General features: G+C 48.6%; 9 protein-coding genes across 9 annotated transcripts; 3 read left to right on the forward strand and 6 right to left on the reverse strand.

The window, feature by feature from the left end:
* The first annotated feature begins 542 nt into the window (after positions 1-542).
* On the forward strand, positions 543-1,290 carry EURHEDRAFT_108879 (uncharacterized protein). Its single transcript, XM_040777687.1, has one exon. The coding sequence runs from the start codon at positions 585-587 to the stop codon at positions 999-1,001; it is 417 nt and encodes a 138-aa protein (XP_040637483.1). The 5' UTR covers positions 543-584; the 3' UTR covers positions 1,002-1,290.
* A 1,204-nt stretch (positions 1,291-2,494) lies between these two features.
* Positions 2,495-3,948, reverse strand: EURHEDRAFT_516405 (DUF1996 domain-containing protein; the record flags this gene model as incomplete). Its single annotated transcript, XM_040786474.1, has 5 exons — positions 2,495-2,508; positions 2,741-3,167; positions 3,214-3,394; positions 3,449-3,573; positions 3,622-3,948. The coding sequence occupies 5 exons, from the start codon at positions 3,946-3,948 to the stop codon at positions 2,495-2,497; spliced, it is 1,074 nt and encodes a 357-aa protein (XP_040637484.1).
* A 554-nt stretch (positions 3,949-4,502) lies between these two features.
* Positions 4,503-5,191, reverse strand: EURHEDRAFT_378788 (uncharacterized protein; the record flags this gene model as incomplete). The annotated part of the gene is made up of 2 exons (XM_040779106.1): positions 4,503-4,902; positions 4,959-5,191. 2 exons carry the CDS (start codon positions 5,189-5,191, stop codon positions 4,503-4,505), a joined length of 633 nt encoding a protein of 210 aa, XP_040637485.1.
* Positions 5,192-5,548: 357 nt separating this feature from the next.
* On the reverse strand, positions 5,549-6,869 carry EURHEDRAFT_413783 (alphaN-acetylglucosamine transferase). Its single transcript, XM_040782250.1, has 2 exons — positions 6,337-6,869; positions 5,549-6,277 (listed from the first exon to the last, which is right to left on the reverse strand). Exons 1-2 carry the CDS (start codon positions 6,806-6,808, stop codon positions 5,613-5,615), a joined length of 1,137 nt encoding a protein of 378 aa, XP_040637486.1. The 5' UTR covers positions 6,809-6,869; the 3' UTR covers positions 5,549-5,612.
* Positions 6,870-7,032: 163 nt separating this feature from the next.
* EURHEDRAFT_524308 (uncharacterized protein) lies at positions 7,033-8,863 on the reverse strand (the record flags this gene model as incomplete). Its single annotated transcript, XM_040786921.1, has 6 exons — positions 7,033-7,512; positions 7,564-7,607; positions 7,747-7,961; positions 8,170-8,205; positions 8,392-8,483; positions 8,535-8,863. 6 exons carry the CDS (start codon positions 8,861-8,863, stop codon positions 7,092-7,094), a joined length of 1,137 nt encoding a protein of 378 aa, XP_040637487.1. The 3' UTR covers positions 7,033-7,091.
* A 606-nt stretch (positions 8,864-9,469) lies between these two features.
* EURHEDRAFT_108905 (putative O-methyltransferase) lies at positions 9,470-10,966 on the reverse strand. The gene is made up of 5 exons (XM_040777688.1): positions 10,808-10,966; positions 10,610-10,757; positions 10,546-10,560; positions 10,373-10,499; positions 9,470-10,326 (listed from the first exon to the last, which is right to left on the reverse strand). Exons 1-5 carry the CDS (start codon positions 10,859-10,861, stop codon positions 9,549-9,551), a joined length of 1,122 nt encoding a protein of 373 aa, XP_040637488.1. The 5' UTR covers positions 10,862-10,966; the 3' UTR covers positions 9,470-9,548.
* A 648-nt stretch (positions 10,967-11,614) lies between these two features.
* Positions 11,615-14,298, reverse strand: EURHEDRAFT_459391 (putative C6 transcription factor; the record flags this gene model as incomplete). Its single annotated transcript, XM_040784580.1, has 2 exons — positions 11,615-14,131; positions 14,221-14,298. 2 exons carry the CDS (start codon positions 14,296-14,298, stop codon positions 11,615-11,617), a joined length of 2,595 nt encoding a protein of 864 aa, XP_040637489.1.
* Positions 14,299-15,955: 1,657 nt separating this feature from the next.
* EURHEDRAFT_413788 (repressor protein) lies at positions 15,956-18,810 on the forward strand. Its single transcript, XM_040782251.1, has one exon. It carries the CDS (start codon positions 16,312-16,314, stop codon positions 18,724-18,726), a length of 2,415 nt encoding a protein of 804 aa, XP_040637490.1. The 5' UTR covers positions 15,956-16,311; the 3' UTR covers positions 18,727-18,810.
* A 352-nt stretch (positions 18,811-19,162) lies between these two features.
* EURHEDRAFT_378794 (uncharacterized protein) lies at positions 19,163-19,998 on the forward strand (the record flags this gene model as incomplete). Its single annotated transcript, XM_040779107.1, has 2 exons — positions 19,163-19,254; positions 19,317-19,998. 2 exons carry the CDS (start codon positions 19,163-19,165, stop codon positions 19,996-19,998), a joined length of 774 nt encoding a protein of 257 aa, XP_040637491.1.
* Between the last annotated feature and the right edge of the window lie 504 nt (positions 19,999-20,502).

The raw sequence follows: 20,502 nt of genomic DNA on the forward strand, positions 1-20,502 counted from the left end.
TTTTTTGTCGCCGCAAGAAACCATAAGGCCTGTCAAACTGAGACAACCGTAGTGACATATTGTGACGAAATAGGAATTGAGTTTATCGGATCTTAAGTGCCTGTCAACTCAATAAGTTATAGTCCAATATGGCAACTCTTGTTCGAGTTGTTATTCTATGTTGGAACATAGGAGAATAATCACTCTTTCCTCATAAGCTAACGTTATCGCCAGGAACAACGGTCCGGAGAGCATCTCGGAAGGAAAATAGTAATCAACTTGTCCGTTTATGAGCCGCTGCTTGGTAGATCCAACATTTCAGGGTCGTGCATTCAATTGCGTTTCTCTCCCCTACCATGACACTGCAGTCTTATTGAGTAGCGATCACTATATGAAATCTGGCAGATACTGCTGGATTGTGTAGACATCTGCAAACAATAGCCCTAGGTTGGCTGTACAATGCTGAAAGTGGTCAAGACAAAATTGACCATTCTATGATATCATATGCAAACAGAACAAACAGCAGGGGACCCACGAACTGAACCTGTAGAATGACAACATTCCAGCAATTCTGGTTCAATCCCTTCCTAGTCCAAGAATTGGAAATGCAGACAACGCTCTACAATGCCCTCATACGAACCCACCATATCACATCCCGCAAGAAGGTCTCCGCCCTGAAACGGGCCGCTGACACATACAATTGCTTCGTCCTTCTTCGCTCCGGCGGCTGTCCAGGAATCATGTACGTTGAGTCAAAGGAGAAAGACTCTGTTGAGTCGTGGGTGAATACGGTGCGAAATCTGCGGTATAAAGACTTTCAACTTGTTACGCGGCCGGATGTCATGACGGATGAGAAGGGCGGTTTGAATGGTGAGCGAATTGAGCCGCCGCGGTCTAAAAGGAAAACCGAGACATCTAAAGCTGGACTGTCTGAAGTGGAGACTGTAAAGGAGTTTGGGGGCTTGATGGAGCAGCGAGGTGTATGGCAGTGGTGGAGGAAGGGAATGGGGTACACGAGCTGAGGCTGTCAATCGCGGCACCATTGGCGTGCGTTATCTATTGACAGGCGATGCTCGTTAGTCGCTTATCATCCTATCAAGGGGGCACTTTTGGCCGCCTATGATTCACTGGTTGGAAACCCACGGATTTAGGGCTTTAGAGGTCGCGATGAAGTGTCGTGTGGCCTCAGGTATGTGCTGGTGCCTGCATTTGATGTCAGCAACTTATCTTAGCGACTATTAAAAAGCTTCTGCTTTTGGATTACCGTCTTCTTTAGCAACTGTTCAAAATGCCTTCGCAAAACCTAGGGGTGCGCAGACATTTGGATTTCTGTGGGACAATTTCTTGGAAGACAGCACAAACACAATCAAGGATGGCGAAGTTGATGACAATGACCTAAATGACTACACCATCCTTCGGATTAGCCATTTTGACTTTGAGGACTTGGGTTTTAAAGACTTATTCAATCCAATTTCCCTTGAAGAATTTCAGAGTTATTCGACCCTCGACGATTTTATCATATAGAATAGAAGCCCGTTTCTGGACTACAACGTGAAGTGTGACATGAGCACGGAGAATTGCACGCACCAGATAGGTCTCTATGTACGGGATCTGGCCCACATATCGAGGCAAAGTGGACATGTCTATCCCATACACATGTTACAGTACCTCTGATAAGTGGCCCTTTTTGCAGTTCAGACATTTAGCTACTAATTTTAGTTATACTCTTTTCTTCCAAGCTTCAGGAACGAGACTTTCATGGCGTCTATCTGACGTACCAAGGGCGAGTCTAACGCTATAAAAGTGAGCTAGTCGGAATCTCTAGATGATAAAGATAACGCGTATTCCCTCGTCACCCTTTGTCCGTTTATCAACCCATCCATGGTATGGATGACTATTCTGCTTGGAAAACTTGCTATATTGGTTTCAGCAATGCGAGGCAATGCCAACCAGCTAAAAATTGAAATGAAGGATGAGGATGAATGGGAAAAACTATGAAATTGTCAGAAGAATTTATTGCTATGATCTTATATTTCCCAGGGAAAAGTGTTATCCTGTTCTGCTTCTTTCATATATAGGCCCTCATCATGGGCGGTTGTTCTGTACCTCCCTGAATGGAAAGCATTTGGTAATCAGGCAGTCGAAATCTATCGCTTCGAGACGCAGACAATTGCACCGCTTGAGTTCTTCTCGCGAATTCTTCTGAGCCGTCCGGTGCTGGATGGTGATGTGCATGACTGGCAGCCATGGGAGAACGCAGGAGGAAGGGCGCAGGAGGAACATGGCCCTCAGGATGATATTGAGCCGATTCTTTATAGTACCAGGAGGATCACCCAGCAGACAGTCAATGGCAACTAGAATGAATCCGCAAGCCTGGTAGGATGTCTATTAGGTTCTCGGGTGGACTGTTAAGTTTGCTCTTTGGCTTCATAGATCTAATGCCGTATCTTATATTAGCTAGCTTGCAACACATGTGATCACCGATAATGGTATATGGTTCCCGAACAGCAGTGTTTCAATGTACTTCAACTGCTTGTCATTTATGTATCCTGTCTAGTGAAGAATATGTACAAATTGAATATCCCAGACCAAGCTCACAGCCAATCTTTCCATTCACACAACCAACACCCGTCCCCAGACCCCATATCTTCCGGCTTTGGCTTTGGCCTGGAGTTGTTCTCATCCTTGTCCTTTTTATCGTCCCCTTTCCCACCATATTCCCCATCATTTTTCCCACCATAGTTCCCATCCTCCTTTCCACTCTCCTTTCCCACCCACTCCTCTTCATCCTCAGGCCCCGTCACAGGGTTATCTCCCGGTAACTTTGGAATCGGCCCATTCTGTCCAATCTCCCTTTCCTCCTTAGTTGAATGCACTTCCATCGGCCTAGACTGCGGCGCCAGCGCACCATGCTGATTCTTCGTAACTGAGCAGCTTGGAACAGTCAACCCCTTCTCACCCGTACACGTCACCAGCGCTTCCCGTAGCGCGTCGAGGTCCGACCAACCATTTACAAAGTCCCCGTGTAGACCGTAGCCGGTTGGATCGCCCATTGCATATACTAGGTTGTCGTAGTCGGGGTAGGGTTTCGTGTTGAAGAGGAACTCGACGAAGATGGAGATTATTGCGATTGGGTGGGTTGGAGGGCAGACGCCTTGGTTGTAGTGGCCAATTGCAGGGTAGGACATCTACTTTGTTAATTTCTGGCTCATAACACTAGGCTCGTGGACGTACATGGCTATGATGGTCATACGTGTCAACGTTCTTCCCGTCCCAGCATGATGGGAAAAAGACCTGGGATCGCATGAGCGAGCAGGGCTCTTGGGGGAGGTGTTTTGTTTCATTGGAAGATCCGTCCTCTCTTATGCACATGTGAGATATTGCTTGTTGTGCTGGGTTCGAGTCATTGTATGTTCTAGCACGTATTAGTATCGTTCTGTTCTTCATTCATTCGGACAACATATCTCACCGAAGAAAAGGATTACCAGCGATCATCCGCAGTCCATCAGGAGGCGCAATCGCAACCACATGTTCCGAGTCACAAGTCGTCGCGCCCTCGGTATAATTGCACGCTCGGTTCATATAATACAATTCCTGATCCTGTTAGCTCACTGTATACAACCAATCAAGGTCCATACATACAATACCCTCAACATCCACAAGCTCGAACCCACCCTCCGTCTGATGATACAGCTCCGGAATCCAGTAGTTACTCTTATCGATCTCAATGCCACATGTCGTCCCGCTAGCTTTTCGAGCTGTATCCTCTGCCATTGTTCGCTGGAATGCTGTTCCTCCTGCTACTAGGTGGAGATGGTCTGATTCGTTTCCAGGAAACATGATTGGGTCGGACATTTCGATTGTTAGGGGGAGACAGCTGAAGGATATTTCATCGCGAGGGCGGCCAGCTAAGGCTGGTGGGAGGAGGGTGAGGAGAGAGGCGATGTAGTTGAATGGGGTGGTCCGCATGATGATCAAGTCTGTCCGGCGACAGGCGACAAATTTTGAAAGACAGATTAAATATTAAAACCAGCATTTGGCATTCGACCACCGATTATTATATGTCCGCTTGTTTGGGCTACCTTCCAATTTGGACGAAAACAAACATTCCGATCTCCCGCCATGCATACCAAGTGACATGGCCGCGTTTGGATTGCGTCTGTTGTCCGCACCTGTTATGAATGACTTACTATTTTTGAGTTGTTTCAGCTAGTATTTGTTTATAATGGTTATTCAGGAATTGATTTCCAGGTTAGCGTGGATGGGTGCCTAGGGTTATGGTTGGAATGGCGATCTACACATAGTAAATATTAACTGGGCTGTAGTTAAGCATAAACTGTCTTATATAGTATTGTAAGCCAATAAAGGACATCCAAATCATAACTCATTTCGTAGCATCCATATAGTAAGCAAACCCTAACACGCAAGTTGAAACCGACGCAAATATACGCAAACCATCCAAGGAATTCAAAATCGAGTCCTCAATCCTCAATTCATAAAAACCATCTTCTATAATAATAAGATCAACGAAATTGATGATCACAATACTCCGCCCTCTCTACCGCACCCCTCGTCGCTTCCCTAACCCCCCTCGCCATCTCCTCAAACCCCTCCACCTCCCTCTCCACAAACGCAGCCCACTTCATGGCTGTCGCATGCGCTGTCTCCGCCTTATCAACCTCGCCCCACGCATCTGTAGCCATCCGCTGGGCCTGCAAGATCTCGTCTCTAGCAGCCACGGCGTTGTAGTAGACCTTGTCGGATTTAGCGCGGGCTTTTTGCGCGGCTTTGTTGGCTTCGCGGGCGTCTTTGCGGGCTCGTTTGGCGTTCTTCTTCGCGCGCGCAACTTTGTGTTTTAGGTTCGATTTGGATTGTTCGCGGGTCATGTGTAGTGGGTTGCGAAGAGTGAAACTGCCCAGGTTGCTTTTTTTTTTTTTTTTCGTCAGGCTCGGGCTGCTTTTTGGAGAGGGGGTACTTACATGATGAACTCGGGCTTCCTGATAAATGACCGGTAGTCCACGGTCCCGCTCTCATAACAATTGCAGTCCGCGTTCACTTGGTTTTTGTTTTTAATCTTCTTGCGGATGGCCGCTTGTGTTGAGGACCCCATCTTTTCGGGCGTTTGAACAGCCATCATGGCTGTTTTTTGGGCGTAGACTGCCTCTAGGACAGGGTCGCTCTGTATCCGGGCTTGCTCGATGATGGTGGTCATTAATGCTGCGTGGGTGTCTGAGTAGTGCAGGGATAGAGATGGAAGGGCTTGATCCGAGCACAAGCAATGGCAGCGGGGGAGCGAAGAAAAGGTCGTGGATGGTATCCTGTCGTGCTAGGGCTTCACTTTGGTGATCTCATTATCCATCATGCATATTTTTCCGTATATGTTACCACGGGATGATAAGCACTAACTCTACTAGGGTCATCTGAGTCAATTCATGTCTGATAATGTACAGTTTGTCTATAGAATATACAAGTCAACCAAGACTCTATAATACAAGAAAACGCCGTCCCATGCGCCGCCCAAAATATAAGGAAGCAATTATTTAGAATTCTCCACTGGAGGCCAATCCGGCGCAGGATAACTGAGAATCTTGCAAATGTCCTACAAATCATGACAAGTTAGCACGGACCTCGATCTACGGTACAGCACGTTCACATACCCTTCTTCTCCGCCGAAAGTCATCATAAAGATGCCTCCAAATCTGTCTATCCCGACATCCGCTCTCGTTAGGCGTGCCAGGGTTGTTCTTGCACTTCGGCAACATTTCCGGGAGAAGCTTCTGTGGCCACATGACCCAGGGTTTGGGGAGAGGCCAATCAGAAAAGTGTACCAGTTTGGCTTCGGCCAAAACTTTGTCGGGATTCCATTCTTCTTGTGCATCTCCGAGGAAATTTTTGTGATCGTTGGCACGGAATTCGCCTGTGAGAAGGCCATACTGGCGATGAGGGAGTACCATGGCTGAATCACCATAGCGGCTATTCAGTAGTTCCATATCATAAAGGGTCGTATCTGATGCGTTGGTCTCAATCTGACCGAACATAGCCGCCTTGGATGTTTCCATGAGAGCGTTGAATTCGCGGTATGACGGTTCGATCACGATCAACAAGGACGACAGTTGTCTGCTTTCGGGTAGTAGCCAATGCGCCCGGGGCATGGCGACAGTGGTAGGAGGCAGGAAGAACAATTCATCCATGTTCTGCAGAACGGTGATGTCGGAATCAAGATGGATCAACCGTTTGTATTCCGTCTCGCCGAACGCGAGCAATTTGGAGACGCTCTTATCCCACGACTCGCCGGAGCCTAACCCAACCTGTCAGCCTTCTAGTCCGATTTTGTTCTTCCGTATTGTATCGTCCTACCTGATCCCTCCTTGACCAAATCCAGATCAATCGGCACCAATTGCACCCCATACGTATCCCGGGCAAGCACCAACAACTGACTATCCCTATCATCCCTATCCGTAATCTCCGTATCCCAACTCTCTGGATAAAACAGCACTCGGTCTGCACGACTCCCCAGCCGCTGCAGGGCCTCGAAAACCATCACGGCGTTGCATAGATAGGCACTAGACGTCGCATACTGGCTGTAGGCATAGCGGGACCAATCGACCAAATTGTATTGAATATGCGGCAGCGGCGGTGGCTTCGGTCGCTCGCGCCTGTAGTAGAGGATTAGGATAAGAAAAACAGCAAAAACAACCCAGGTTCGAATGCGTCGCAGTTGCCGTTTCACAATCGCCAGGAGCGGTTCTTCAGGGAGGTCGAAGAAGTCAGGTTCGTCTTCGGAGGATGCAGAGCCCCTGCGGAGGGGAAAGGCGGATGTTCGTTTCATTCTGGTAGTTGTGGGAGATTAAATGCGAATGCCATCGCTTTAATTCTTTGATCGAATGATGGCACTGTCTGGGGGCATTCTTGTTATCGACACGCGTTGGTATCGCCGCTGGCGATCGCTGCATATCTACACGTGACATAGACGAGATATATAGTATTTAACGCATTAGAGCAGATAGTGGAAAGTTCTTGAGAATATTGTAAGCATGGTAAGGAATGAACAGTCTATCCTATCTCACTAGTTTTTATGCATCTATGTACGCCGTGTCGTTATACGCATCAATCTATATATAACTATCCATCCTCGCTTCTTCATCCTTCAAACTCTCTCTCCCAGGCCGGAATTGACCTGAAGAATGCAACTCCCTCGACTGCCTCTTATTAACCTCCACAATAAAATCAGTAACCACCGTGACACAGTCATTAAGGACATGTGCCGGCGGCGTCGCCCTGCACGCCTGGCTCTCATATCTCCGAGGGAATGACTGCCCGAAAAATGACTGTCGGTAATAGCCCCTGTCGTTGAGGGTGATGTTGCTGTCCATTGTGCTGGTGGATTTGTCCCGGCAATGGCGCATCTCCATTTGGCGGTTGTTGTCTGAGAAGTAGCCTGTGTATTGGCCTTCGCGGTAGTAGTCCATGAGGACGCGCAGGAGGCGGGATGTATGAGCGCATGAGGCGAGGAGGATACTGCTGTTTTCGATTCTAAGTCTTGTTAGCAGTATTAACAGGTATCAGAGCGTCGTTTTTACCCACTTTGTCCAGACAATGATATCAACCATGTTATCTGGAAGCCACATCTGTCAGTCTATTTTAATCGAATCCGCAAATTGCTCAAGCAAGAAATCTTACAAGAAAATCCTGACCCATCGTCGGACGACTTCAAATGTTAAACTACAATCAGTCGTGATCAAACAACCCGGTAATAGGACAACTTACATATGCTTTCACAATCGAAGCAGCCCCAGCAAGAAGCAAAAGACCACTGATCGCGACAGTCTGCAACGCCCGACGAACCTTTGTACTGCCACTTATATCCCCGAATCTCGACCAAAACGATACACAGGGGCCCTGTCGAAGTGCTGGAAAGGAGAATTGCCAGACTTCAATCACTGCAATGGCTGCGAGCAGGAAATCGACAGTTGCATTGACGCCTGTTGTTGTCAGCAGGCTATTGCAAATGGAACTGGGGCGATATAAATACCTCCTTGCACGAAACCTATTATCATCTGTATTGAGGGAGCCTGGCATTTCACTGAGCCGTCTTCTGGAAGTGCATCCCATATGTAGTGGAAATATTCCAATCTATTGGCCTGACCCGTCAAATTAGCGCACTTCTTGATAGTAGAACGAAGTACTCACTGGAAAATAAGGATGCGGTCCGCATTGCAGCACAGTCTGCAATACTATAGCAGTATTAATCACCACTTGAACCACAATACAGGCAAGAATGCTAAGACGCATTCGCCTGTTCGCGAAACAGGTCAAGAGAGTCCAAGCTATTCCCGTACGAGAGATCATTCCAGCAGTCACACCTAACGGAGTCAACAGGCATCTATCAGAGATGTGTCACGGAGTACATACCAAATGGCTGCGAGATATTCCCATATTTCAATATTCGGACTTTCTCAAATGGCTCCAGATACTGGAAGTGTCTTCCAAGACCCCATCGGGAGCTACAAAACGTCAATAAAACTCATTCTATTCCGTCTGGTCGAGATTCAAACCTCAACTCAACAGTAGTCATGTGTATAATGTCGAAGCCATAACCAGCGAAAATAAAAAGGTCTTCCAATCCCCAGACTTTATTCGGGATTAAGGTTCGAGGTAGAAACCAGAGAATCCATGCCTTAAGAACATATCGTAGGATTAGGGCTATCCCGACGAATGCAGTGAGAAACTGGCTACTGTCAGTTTCTCGGTTATCTTTTGCTTGAATGAAACCATGCATACCCAACACCCTACGACTATCCCCGTTCCTGGCCAAGTCAGCTAGATTCAAGAAATAGAAATTTATGCTTCCCTCACCATTATCGACGTCCAATTGACCGTCCATCTTCAATCACAATATAACAGGACGAACATAGATTGATATGGCGTGATATTTCATTTATACCCTAACTAAATAGCATTCTCTGAATGGTTTAAGGCAGGTTTGTATATGTGCCAGGACTTGTCAGTGAGGTGAGGGTTTCATGTATCCCTCTTGCCACAACCTTGCAGAGCTAACGGAGGTGATGAAAAGCAAGGTAGCAGGGGATGCAGAAGTGTCTGAATGATGGCTTAGAGAGGGTTGGGCTTGGTCTTTTATTCTAGTCTTGTACAGAAGCTGGTCATTTTTTTGACAAATAAGCCATATTCACATCCAATCTGCTAACGAGTGTCAATGGGTCTCGCATGTGTGATAACTCAAGCCCAAAGCCATTGTGGATGGTGCGCGCTCGTGGAATAATCCCAATTGGCAAGCTCAACTCACTCCGTTCTTCAGAATAGATATATCGACCCGGCTGTACGCAAGGGACTCGGGCCGGTAGCAACCAATACATCATCGGGCCGGTAGCACTCTTTTACTGTCCAAGTATTAAATGATATATAGGTTTCAGACCAGGTCACGGCTATCCCTAGCGTGGTCCCTTTGGCATACGGGAAGGGAGAACGGTGTTGCCCTCTGCCTTGTGATCAGTCAAATTTAGCTAAGCCTCTTCAATCCATTGAATCTATAACCAGTCTGAGCTAAGTTCCTATTTACTGCCTCTAACTTTCCGCATCTCCACCAAACACTCCCCAGTCTCCGGATAACTTTCAAACGTAACCTCCAACCCACTCACCGCCGCCATAAGCTTCCACTCCGCACTACTCCGCTCTCTGCCCCCATAAAGCGCAACCATAGCTGCATGCATCGCCGCGTTTTTCGCATTCTTCGTGGCTTCGATAACTAACAGCCGCGAATCTTCGTTCATCGCAGCAGCGGTTTTCTGCAGGAGAGCGATGGATTCTAGGTCCGGGTGGTTGTGCAGGATGTGCTGCAGGCAGTAGATATGCGCGCCTTGGACGGGTTGCGGGGCCGTGTCTTTGAAGTTGTATTTCATCAACGTGACGCCTGGGATTGTGTCGACGGTGGCGTAGAAGTCCTGCACGATTAGCTTGTCGGCACTGAGGTGGGGGTAGGCTTCTTTGAAGGATAACAGGGTGTGGCCGTGGCCACCGCCGATGTCGACTACTGCGACTGTGTCCTTAGGGGCACTGAAGATGGCGTCGTCGAGGTCGTAGCCGAGGTGCTTGATTCTATCTGGGGCTCTGGGCCTTTTGGAGAGCTTGTGGACCATGAAATTGTTGAAGCTGTCCATTCGGCCTTCGTCTGCCATGATGGAGTAGGTGTGTTTCTTGGAGAGAATTTCGTTTCCAAGGCGTTTGTGGGCATATTGCATTGGGGTTTCGGTCCCTTTGAAGGGGTATTCGAAGTTGGTGTCTTTTAGTTTCGAATACGTGAACGCTCCGGCGAGGAGGCCCTCGATGGTGCTGAGAAAGTTAGCATATATGTTACTCTTCGGGGAGGTTCACGGACAAGTGAAGAGCCGCATGCTTTGCGCCTTCCCATTGGTCCAAATGCTTCGTGATGGCATTCGCATTGAACCCATTCTCAGAGACCTGGTCCACCAATCCCAGTCCCGTCATAATGTAGAGTACGTCCTCTACAGAAGTGAGAAATAGTCAACCACGAGGGACAGTCAAACAAACCAGCTAACTTGACACCTGTGCTTGTTAGCTAACGCCCTAAAACAAGGAAGGCATCAGACAATACCTAGCTCTGGCTCCCCTTTAGCCCTCTCACGAATCTTCACATTGCTGATCTCAGCCACTTCTTCGGCGGTGACAGGTTTTCCAGCTCGCGCAAGGATCGTGAAGAGATCAAAATGAATAGCTACTGGGATGAATCCCAGACTTGTTGGCTATAGGACCATCAGCTTCACCCAAACATCGATTCAAGAATCACCCTCACGTTCGTGATAATTTCCCCAAGGGCGACACCCGGGTTATCCAAAGGCAAATCCATAATGGCAAATCGAATAATCTGGACAGACAAAGTCAACTCTGGATAATAGTAATCCAGGAATCTACCGGTTTATATAGAGAGGTTGACGTCGCACACCAAATAAACCTGACGTTATGGAGTAACGTATGCCATCATACGTATACAAGTACGTGTCATAAAAATTATTTGCTTGTTCTCTATGTCGGAGTTTGATTCAGCTGGCGATGAAGTATGCAATTCATCCTTATCGGCATGATGTGCACGATACTATTGGTAGGTGTTAAAGCAGATATGCAAAGCCACGGCACATCGGACTCCGACTCGGAGTCGGCCATTAGTTGTCCGACAGACGACATGAGCAGATTTTGCGCGGTGCAATTGAGTTCAGAAGTTCTTCGGCTCTCAAATGATGCTATAGGCCTAGCAGACTAGACCGCTCATAGCTCGGACTCGGAAAGAAGCCCTGTCTTCCGGCTTTCAATCCAATTCCTTTAGCTGCACGGGAGACCTAATAGTCATGGAAAAGGCTCGGAAAAGAAAAGTTCGGTAAAAAAAAGGCACCGAGATACCGTGTCTATTTCAAAACATTCAATCTCTTATTCATCTATACACGTATTAGCCTAAATTACCAGTCGAGACTGACTTCAACTCACCATGGGTATCATATTCCTCAAAGAAACGCGAATTTTTAAATACAGTGCAATCATATTACATGAGGGTCTTCAACCCGCTATCTACTTTGATCAATTCATGTGAACCTCCATATCCATATCATTACGTACTCATTCGGTCATCCGAATTATCCTGAAATGTCTCCGGGAAGAATCCCGGCGGTGGCCAGATATCAGCTATAGATGGCGGATGAATTAATGGCTGCGATCCCACCAGACGGTCTGGATCGTGACAGAACGCTTGGAATGTGCTGTCGTCGATAAAGCCGAATTCTTTCAGTCCTGCCTCGCGGTTATTGGCCCATTCGGTTGTGTCGAGATATGCGAGGTCTTCGAAGATAGCATCGATGGCGCCGTTTGATGTTTGTGGTTCTCCTATGTTGGAGCCGCTGGACCCGGTCATATTTTCAGGATGTGACGGTCGGTCATTGGAGACAATCATCATCTGGTTCGACACTGACGAGTCAGGTGTGGGCGGCTGTGGCTGTGGCTGCGCTGAAGGTTGCAGTCCGTTGGTCGGAGCAAGCTTCTCTGTGAATGAAGCACTATCGACCTGTTGTTGTAGAGATGACGCATCTGTCATTGCTAGATCTGCATTATCCATAGTAGTGTCCTTCGGAGTCATATACTGCCCATCTGCAGGCATCGCTATACCAAGTATTGACGAAGACAAGCCCTGCTTCGCAGCCCCCGGCATGTTTGCCTGGGACCGAATCGAATTACTGCCCTGTGGGTGATTCCCTGTCATTGTCACAGACCCCGGGGAAAGTCCTGGGACATTCATTGTCCCTTGCAGCGCCATGGACGGAACCTCGGACAGACTGCCTGACCGATACCAACGCTCGATAGTAGTAAGCAGCGTGGCATAGGCCGGCCATGTTGGAGTGAGCTCCTTTGTCCGCTTGACCAGTGCCTCCGTCCACTGTGAAAACGGAAACGAATCTGACTCTATCATGGTTCGTAGTGCAAACGCCTGCTCAGTGATGGTGCGCAGAGACAGCTCGAATACTGGCGGCAGTCCACACATTGGAAAATTATCCAAATGCTGGGATATCATCGGAAGCGCTCGATACAACAATTTCTTTGCACCTTCGGTGGCAGGCCGCTGTGAGTGATGCAGGCCAAGCTCCTGAGGTGCGATACGTAAATAAAGCCATAGGAGTGTGGCAGCATATACCAACCCCAGGTAGCTCTGGTGCGGAAGCAGAGCGGAATGCCGCTCCGGGTAAATGCTTTCGGCACCAATTAGTCGACATCCCAAAGGCAGGTGGTCATCCCATTGTTTGAGTTCCAAGACCATCTGCTGCGCAAATGCATGGCTGTTTGGCCCCGCAGAACAGTCTCGCGCGACCTTATTCAACACACTCGCCAGTTCGACCAGGCGATTAAAGCAGCTGAGAGCAAGAAGGGGACCTCTCCGTGGTGGGTTCTTTGTCTGCGCTGCTCCTGTAGGCAGCAAGACGTCGGGCCAGGAATTCCACTCTTCCAGGCCATCTTCTTCCAACAAGCCCACGGGCGACAGATCCCGCGGGTGCATACAAGGTCTTCGAGAGAGACGGAATGACAGCAAGGAGTCAACTACAAAACAACCCAAGAAAGTTGCTTTACCCTGTCGGAGCTCCTCTGACCGCCGAGTGTTGGTTATAGTCCCAAGATCCATGGAGATAGCCATCCGGACGGCTTTGCCGCTCATCAGCCAGGCCGCTGTCCACTCCTCTAGGCCAATATTCACCAAGGTCAATAGTAGCAACGCCTGCACATGACCCAGTTCATGATGCTCGTTCTCCGACGGGATCAAACTCTGCGCTATCGAATAGTATCCCTTTGTCTTCGTAAGTAGACCTGAAGGGCCGTCGAGTTGATTGGCCCGGGATTGGGAAACGGTATAGCTCAAGATGGCCCATAGTGCTGCATGGTCACCGGAACCAGGGGATACATTTGTAACGGACAGGGTTGGGTTTGCATAAAGGTAGGATGCTCGTAGGATGTTATGTTTCGCTACGATCGGGAACCAGGAATGGGTGGTGGCGAAATAGACGTCCAGTAGATGGGACGTCTGCGGAGGAAGTTGCAACATGTTAAGGCCCTTGCTTTGAGGCTGCGATGCAGCTCGGCCATCTGTTGGTAGAGATAACCGAGACCTCTTGAGACGGGGAGAAGCGGACGGGGAGACCACGCGTGGTGCATCAAGTCGAGGATTCGTGCTTTGATCTACTCGAAGACCCCATTCACTGCTGGAGATAGATGCACTATCCGCTCGGGTCCGTTTCCCAGAGGTCTGCGACGGTGATGATTCCGAGTTAGCCGACAGCATCTTCTCGAGTGCACTGTAAAGATGGCTAGTTTTCCAAGACTCATGCAGACTCTCCGATGCACCATCATCAGACCATAGTGACATCACCCTATCCCTCCGGCCGGCGGATTCTGGCGTTGTGCCCAAGAGGGAGAGCATGGTATCCTCGAAGCCATCAATGTTGCAGATCGACAAGGCCCAGAGCTTCTCCATGCCCCGAACGTAACCTTCGGGCAGGCCGCGCTTCTTCGCATTGGGATCGTATGAGCATGTCTGGCCAGAAGCCTGACAGGCTGAGCAAGCAGGACGAAGCCCATCGCATTTATCCTAAGTTTATCATTCCATGTCAGAACCAGTGTACGAGGAATGCGGGGAGTGTTCTGAGATTGTCTCCACTTGGGGAAAGGTATACCGACCTTCTTACTGCGACACCTGTCGCAGGCCCTCGAGACCCTCTTGCGTCGAGGGGCTTTTGAATCAGAACCCTCGTCCATGGAAGAGGGTTATTTATGGCGAACAGAGCGCCATGTAGAAACGGTGGAAGATAAGATAGGATTCGAACACGCGGGTCCCAACGACAGAAGATTAGAACGCGTACTATGAAGTCGCAGAAAAGGCAGAAGAGTTGAAGACCAAAGACAGGAGTCGCAATGAATAAGAACAATGGCGATAAGACCGGTTGGTAGTCACGGGCCCAAGAGCAGTTGTCGCGTATGTCGCTAAACTATGCGGCCGCATGTCGGTATCCAAAGCGGCTTTTCTCGGCAGGGCCCTCAACGAACTGGAACGACGCAACTGTCGTCCAGCCAAGCAGCGACCTCAGCACGAGGCTTCGATAATCAGAGATAGTCTGATTGACCAGCTCTTTTTCTCCCTCGTTCTGTATTGCCCGAGAGCGGATCCCAAAATAGGTTAAGATAGAACAAAACGCGGAATACAGGAGAGGAGTACTCCTGAGAAGCAGCACGGAACGCTCCGTAATTTTCTAACGAGCACTAATTCAGCAGCACTCAGTCAAGGGTTGAAGCCGTCCGAGGCAAAGGAATGAGGCCGAGATGTTTTCGGGGAGTCGCCCGGGATGTGGCCGCTCTAGTCTCCACTCGACGTCCCCACACTCTCCACGATGCTGTGGGACTTTTCTACTGTACAATGTACTTCTAGATGGTACAAGAACGGGGTTCTAGTGCTGAATCGCATGTCAAGTCAAGAGAGTGGTATTCTGTATTCTCCTTGTTCATTATACAATAGGCAGTCTATTTTCTGGAGAACGAATATATTGACATCCACCCTGTCTCCCCATAAAGCGCAGAGTCCATCCAGACAGTGCTCGAGCGGCCAATCAAGAATGCTCCTTCCTACTATAGGGAACTGCCGATTATCGGTCATTTCAAACAAGGGAAAAATAAAAGACTCAATGAGGTTTCTATTATTCATTGGTTATATAACCGTTGGTATTTGGATCCTGAATAGGCGCTTTCGGGTGTTGTAGGAGGTCCCACAGAAGAAAATTGTCGTCATTGTGAGAATAATGTTGAGAAAGTGAGACTCTGCAATTTGGACGTCTTGAACATATCATATCCAACGTACAGAGCAGCCGCAGCCAATGATCCGAACTCAGATTGACGTTGCTGATCAGAAGTCTTGGTCTCGATTTGACCCACGGCGTTGGACTGAGGACTATGCTCTCGGCATCCCGGGTCGGTAGTGGTTATGGAGGCATGCTGTATGTCGGGAATGAGCACGGAGTAGGAGAGTACGGCCATGTAGAGTTAGCCGGCACATAATAGCGGTTGCCAAAGTATGAGTACTCCAGACTAGACGACTCTGCTAGAGACATGCCCATTGATATCATTCGATTCTGTATTCTGTGCTAGGACTCCACATATTGCCTATATTGCCCATATTGCCCAGGTCCCAATTGCGTATCTCACATTCACCCTAGCACTTGATGGAGCCCCTCCAGGCTCCATTCCCTATATCTTTGCGAACCATGATTTACTGTACAAAGAACCTCTAGACACTTCCACTTTTGGCGGGGATGACATCGGCAAAGTGCTTAGCCGGATGGTAGCTCCGAGGGCGGTGAATCGCTGGAATCCCGCCGTATGCAGTGACGGCAGTTGATTCTCCAACATCCGAGACTACTGTAGGACTCCATAGTAAGAAGCTATCTCGCCCATTTTGTGCTCCATTGCTGTCGCATGTCACTGCTCCCTCCCGACCTCTCATTCATATCCTTACCGCAGCAGTCAATTGTCCACCATTCCCGCAGCATGCGAGCTGCGAACTGCCGCGACGATATCTCCAACTCCAGTATCGCAAGACATCATCTATCCCGCTGTCGTGGACTTTTGCCTCTGATTACATAGTAGGCAGAGTAAATATTTAGCGCTTGCACTCCTTTCAACATATAAATTGAAGCTATGGGATCCTGATCAGAACCTGCCACAATTATACAGGATTGCCGCCATTTGCTCTAAACAAGCCGTTCGCAACGAGCTGTCATCATGAACCTTCGCAATGGTGATGGCACTCATCGAAAAATCGACTCCAATGCTTCCCTGGTGCTGGTTGGCATCAGGGGGTGTGGGAAGCGCTCCCTGGGCTTTGTGGCCGCTACTGCGTTGAAGAGGCGCTTCATCACCGAGGACCATTACTTCAAGGAGCTTACAGGGCAAACGCGACAAGAGTATTTGAAACTGCACGGGAGCCAGGAATTCCAGCGCCGCGATATTGAAGTCCTGAAAACTATGCTCGACAAACATCGGAAACACTGCGTTATCGAGTGTGGTTTGGGCAGTCTCACTCGACCCGTCCAAGAACATCTTCGATTATACTGTTCGACAAATCCGGTTGTGTATTTGGTGCGCGATATCCGTCATATTCAGGACCTGCTGGGATTAGAGGATCAGTCTGTTCGGTTACTCCGCGAAGGCGATTCGTTACATCGAACATGCTCCAACTTCGAGTTCTACAATATCGAGGATCGTTCGAGCGTGGCAGCTCAATTTGACGAAGGATCGCCTGATCGACGTTCTGCGAATTATTCCTTCAAACTCAAGGAAGCCAAAGAAGACTTCACCCGCTTTGTCCACTTGGTCACCGGTGCCAATGCGAACCATTCGAGCTACGATTCGCCATTTGTCCTACTCGAAACGCCTCCGGAGCTTAGATCTTATACACACGCCATATTTATTCGCTTGTCAGATTTGATCGAAGAGGCCATCGATCTTGCCGAACTTGAGTCTGGTGGAGATGCCATCGAGCTTTGCGTTGACCGCTGGGGCCCAGACATGGCAAGCACCCTGAGCCAGCAAATATCTTTGCTTCGCAGAAATGCCCGGACGTCTATTCTTCTTTCCGTTGATACATCACCATCTGGAATTGCGCAGAATGATGATACATCGGCATACTTTGACATATTGGAGCACGGTCTCCGACTTGCAGTTGAATATCTGGCCGTAGATGTGGGCCAAGACCAAGCGAAGGTGCGCAATACAATCCGTAATAGGGGAACAACCAAAATTGTCGGCCAACATGTGTTCGAGCCGTCGTGGGATGTGACATGGGAGGATGATGAATGCCTTTCCCGCTATCTCCAAGTCGAGCAACTCGATTGCCAGTTGGTTCGCATTCTCCGTGTCGCAACAGAACGCGAAGATAATACCGCTGTTTTTAAGTTCAAAAACCGCGTCCAGTCATTACCCGGAACGCATCCCCCATTGATCGCTTACAATATCGGCCGCCTTGGACGCACCTCTCAAGTTTTCAATTCAATACTCACATCCGTGACCCATCCGGCGGTCAAACGAATTACGAACAACGAGCGTGATCCTCAAATCACATCGCGAGATGCAGTGCAAGCGTTGTACCAGAGCTACATACTGGATCCCCTCCAGTTCTGCATTCTCGGAGCCCACGTAGGGTATAGTTTGTCTCCTGCTATGCACAATGCTGCCTTCCGCCATTGCGGAATGAACCACACTTACAGAATTCCCGAGTCTCCTTCGCTAGCGGTGTTAGAGAGACTAGGACGGGATCCTAATTTCGGGGGCTCCAGTGTCGTCCAGCCATGGCGAGAGCAGGTGTACCAGAAGCTTGCTTCGAAAAGCCGACATGCTGAAGCTATCGGGGCCATCAACACAGTTATGCCACTCCGGGGTAGAGCTGACGGCACCATGTTTCCATTACAAGAGCAGGCGAGTCGTCGCAACCAAGCAGGTCCTGTACTGGGGTGGTACGGAGAGAACACAGACTGGGTGGGCATTATGACTTGCATTAATCGAAATCTCTCTCCTCGAAACGCTATCAGTCCACTCAAAACAACGGGGCTGGTGATTGGAGCAGGTGGTATGGCGCGCTCTGCTATCTACGCGATGCTCCGGGTGGGATGTCGGAAGATATTTATCTACAACCGGACCCTGTCGCGGGCGGAAGAGGTAGCCCGCCACTTCAACTCATGGGCATCGTTACAATCCGATTCGCCGGACGTTGTACGGGTTCTACAATCGACAGATGATGAATGGCCATCGGATGCCTGTCCTCCATGCTTGATTGCGTCATGCGTACCGGCCGATCCAGATATGGGTGAACCCGCGAACTTTGAGATGCCTACACAATGGCTTGGGAGTCTAACCGGCGGAGTGATATTGGAGCTAGCATACAAGCCGCTCAACACACCACTTCTACGTCAAATGCGTCGCATCCGGAGTGAAAATGGCCGCGCATGGGTTTTGGTAGACGGACTCGATAATGTCTTGGAACAGGGTATTGCTCAGTTCGAACTGATGACCGGCCGGAAAGCACCGCGACGGCTGATGACTTGGGAGGTACTCCGGAATTACGTTGGCGAGAACGGGCCATTTGACGAGAAGACGATTCAATCTCGATTAGATGGAGTCATCTCTGGCAACGATATGTAATAGGGTAGAATTTTTGGTGACAATCTGTACATAGTTAACTAGAAGAATAACATGATACCATAAAAAGAAAGCTGCACTATCGCCACAACAGGCTTAATGTGTGGATCATGTGTTGCAAAAAAGCACAAGCGCTAGTCCTGAAAAGGTTAAGCTTATCGTAAGTTACCCCGTACCTGATCGATTACTGTACTTTACAGTATCTTGTGTTATCCAGCTTCATTTCTTCTCTTTCGGGCATTCGATGCTTTTCTTTCTCTTTCATTCTTCTTTCCTTCGTTTTTTCTGTCTGTCCGGTGGAATACTCTAATAATAGGCGTTTTCCTTCATTTTACAGACAATCCTCTCCTTTTTCTTTACCTTTCGTTCTTTCAACTTTCTTCAACTCCTTTTACCCATGAATCAAACAGGGTGCTTCAAAGATAACGTCTCTTCAGCAATGCCAGGCATTCTGTCTGAGCAACAACAAGATTCCCTCAAGAAGCGCAAGAGAAATGCCTTACAGGAAGAATCTACAAACTTGGCAGAACCGTAAGTGAGCGGAAAATCCTTGACATCACTATCAATGGCTAATTACATCGCTATCTCAACAGATACAACACGGCCTTTATCCCAGCATATCTCCATACCTCAAATCCCTTGTTCCGCCTGAATTGTCCAGACCTACCAAAGGAAAACTCAGAAAATCCCCACCGTCACCGATGCATTCCTCGAAAGCGACGAGTCCTCCAACAACCCTGCCATCAACAGAACCAACAACCATGGCCTGGGCCCGATAACCAACCGACTCCAGCCAAACTCATAGCTCCAAATCTCTACATTCCCCAGGGCTCGAATTTCGCCTCGCCACCGGTCTCGCCAAAAACTATTGTCCCCTTATCGTACTCGCCTCATCAGCAGAATCAATGTACTTCTGCTGCTTCGCTGCGGCCGTGCCATATTTGTTATCGACGGCCTACGACGAGGGAATTGCTAGATGCGTATGCAGATTGTGATTTGTGTGGTGAGCGGGCTTGCTACATTTGTCTGCGGCAGTGCGATGCTATTGATTGTCGGGGATCTGTTAATCTCGGGGCGAACTATTTGATTAGAGATGGGTCGGATAGGATACAGGAGGATGTTAATGGACGAGATTCGGAAATTATACAGACGAGGAAGATCTGTTCGTGCTGTGCTGTTGAGGGTATGACGGAGACTGGGATGGAGGTGGTGCGTTGTCTTGAGTGTGTTCGTGCTCATTTGCCACAGTGGCAGGCTATGGGACAAGCGGGTTAATGTTCGCTTGCATGGGATACATCAACGAGATATTCGAAATCTCAAGCTCGAGTCGCCCTAACTGGGCACATACCGAGACTTCTGAGGCAGAGTCTCGTGCCAGCGGCTATGGTCTGTTCAGCACGAATGACTTGGAACGGCAATACATCACAACATTGGCTGAGCCTATCGACATATATTGGTTTCATCTGACAACACGGCTAGAGTTGTGGACTGCTCTGTATGGGGTCATTTTTGAATTTGGTGTATTATATAGAATAATAGCATAGCACAGTTTAGCATGGTCGGCGTTCGATGGGTATACCTTGGACTTGAATCAACAATCGTGAATCTAAAGTAGCAAAACGGTCCAAAAGTAATGCAATCCATTAATTTCCAAGGGTATAGCTTTGCCAATAGTACGATATTTTCCAATAGTCTGATTTCCTAAACTCCAACAGGCTTCGTTGTCAATACTAAATGCAATATATCAAAACAGCGACAGAAATGAATGCTACAATACTT

The sequence above is a fragment of the Aspergillus ruber genome (assembly GCF_000600275.1).
Source record: "Aspergillus ruber CBS 135680 unplaced genomic scaffold scaffold00019, whole genome shotgun sequence".
In the NCBI taxonomy this organism is placed as follows: Eukaryota; Fungi; Ascomycota; class Eurotiomycetes; order Eurotiales; family Aspergillaceae; genus Aspergillus; species Aspergillus ruber.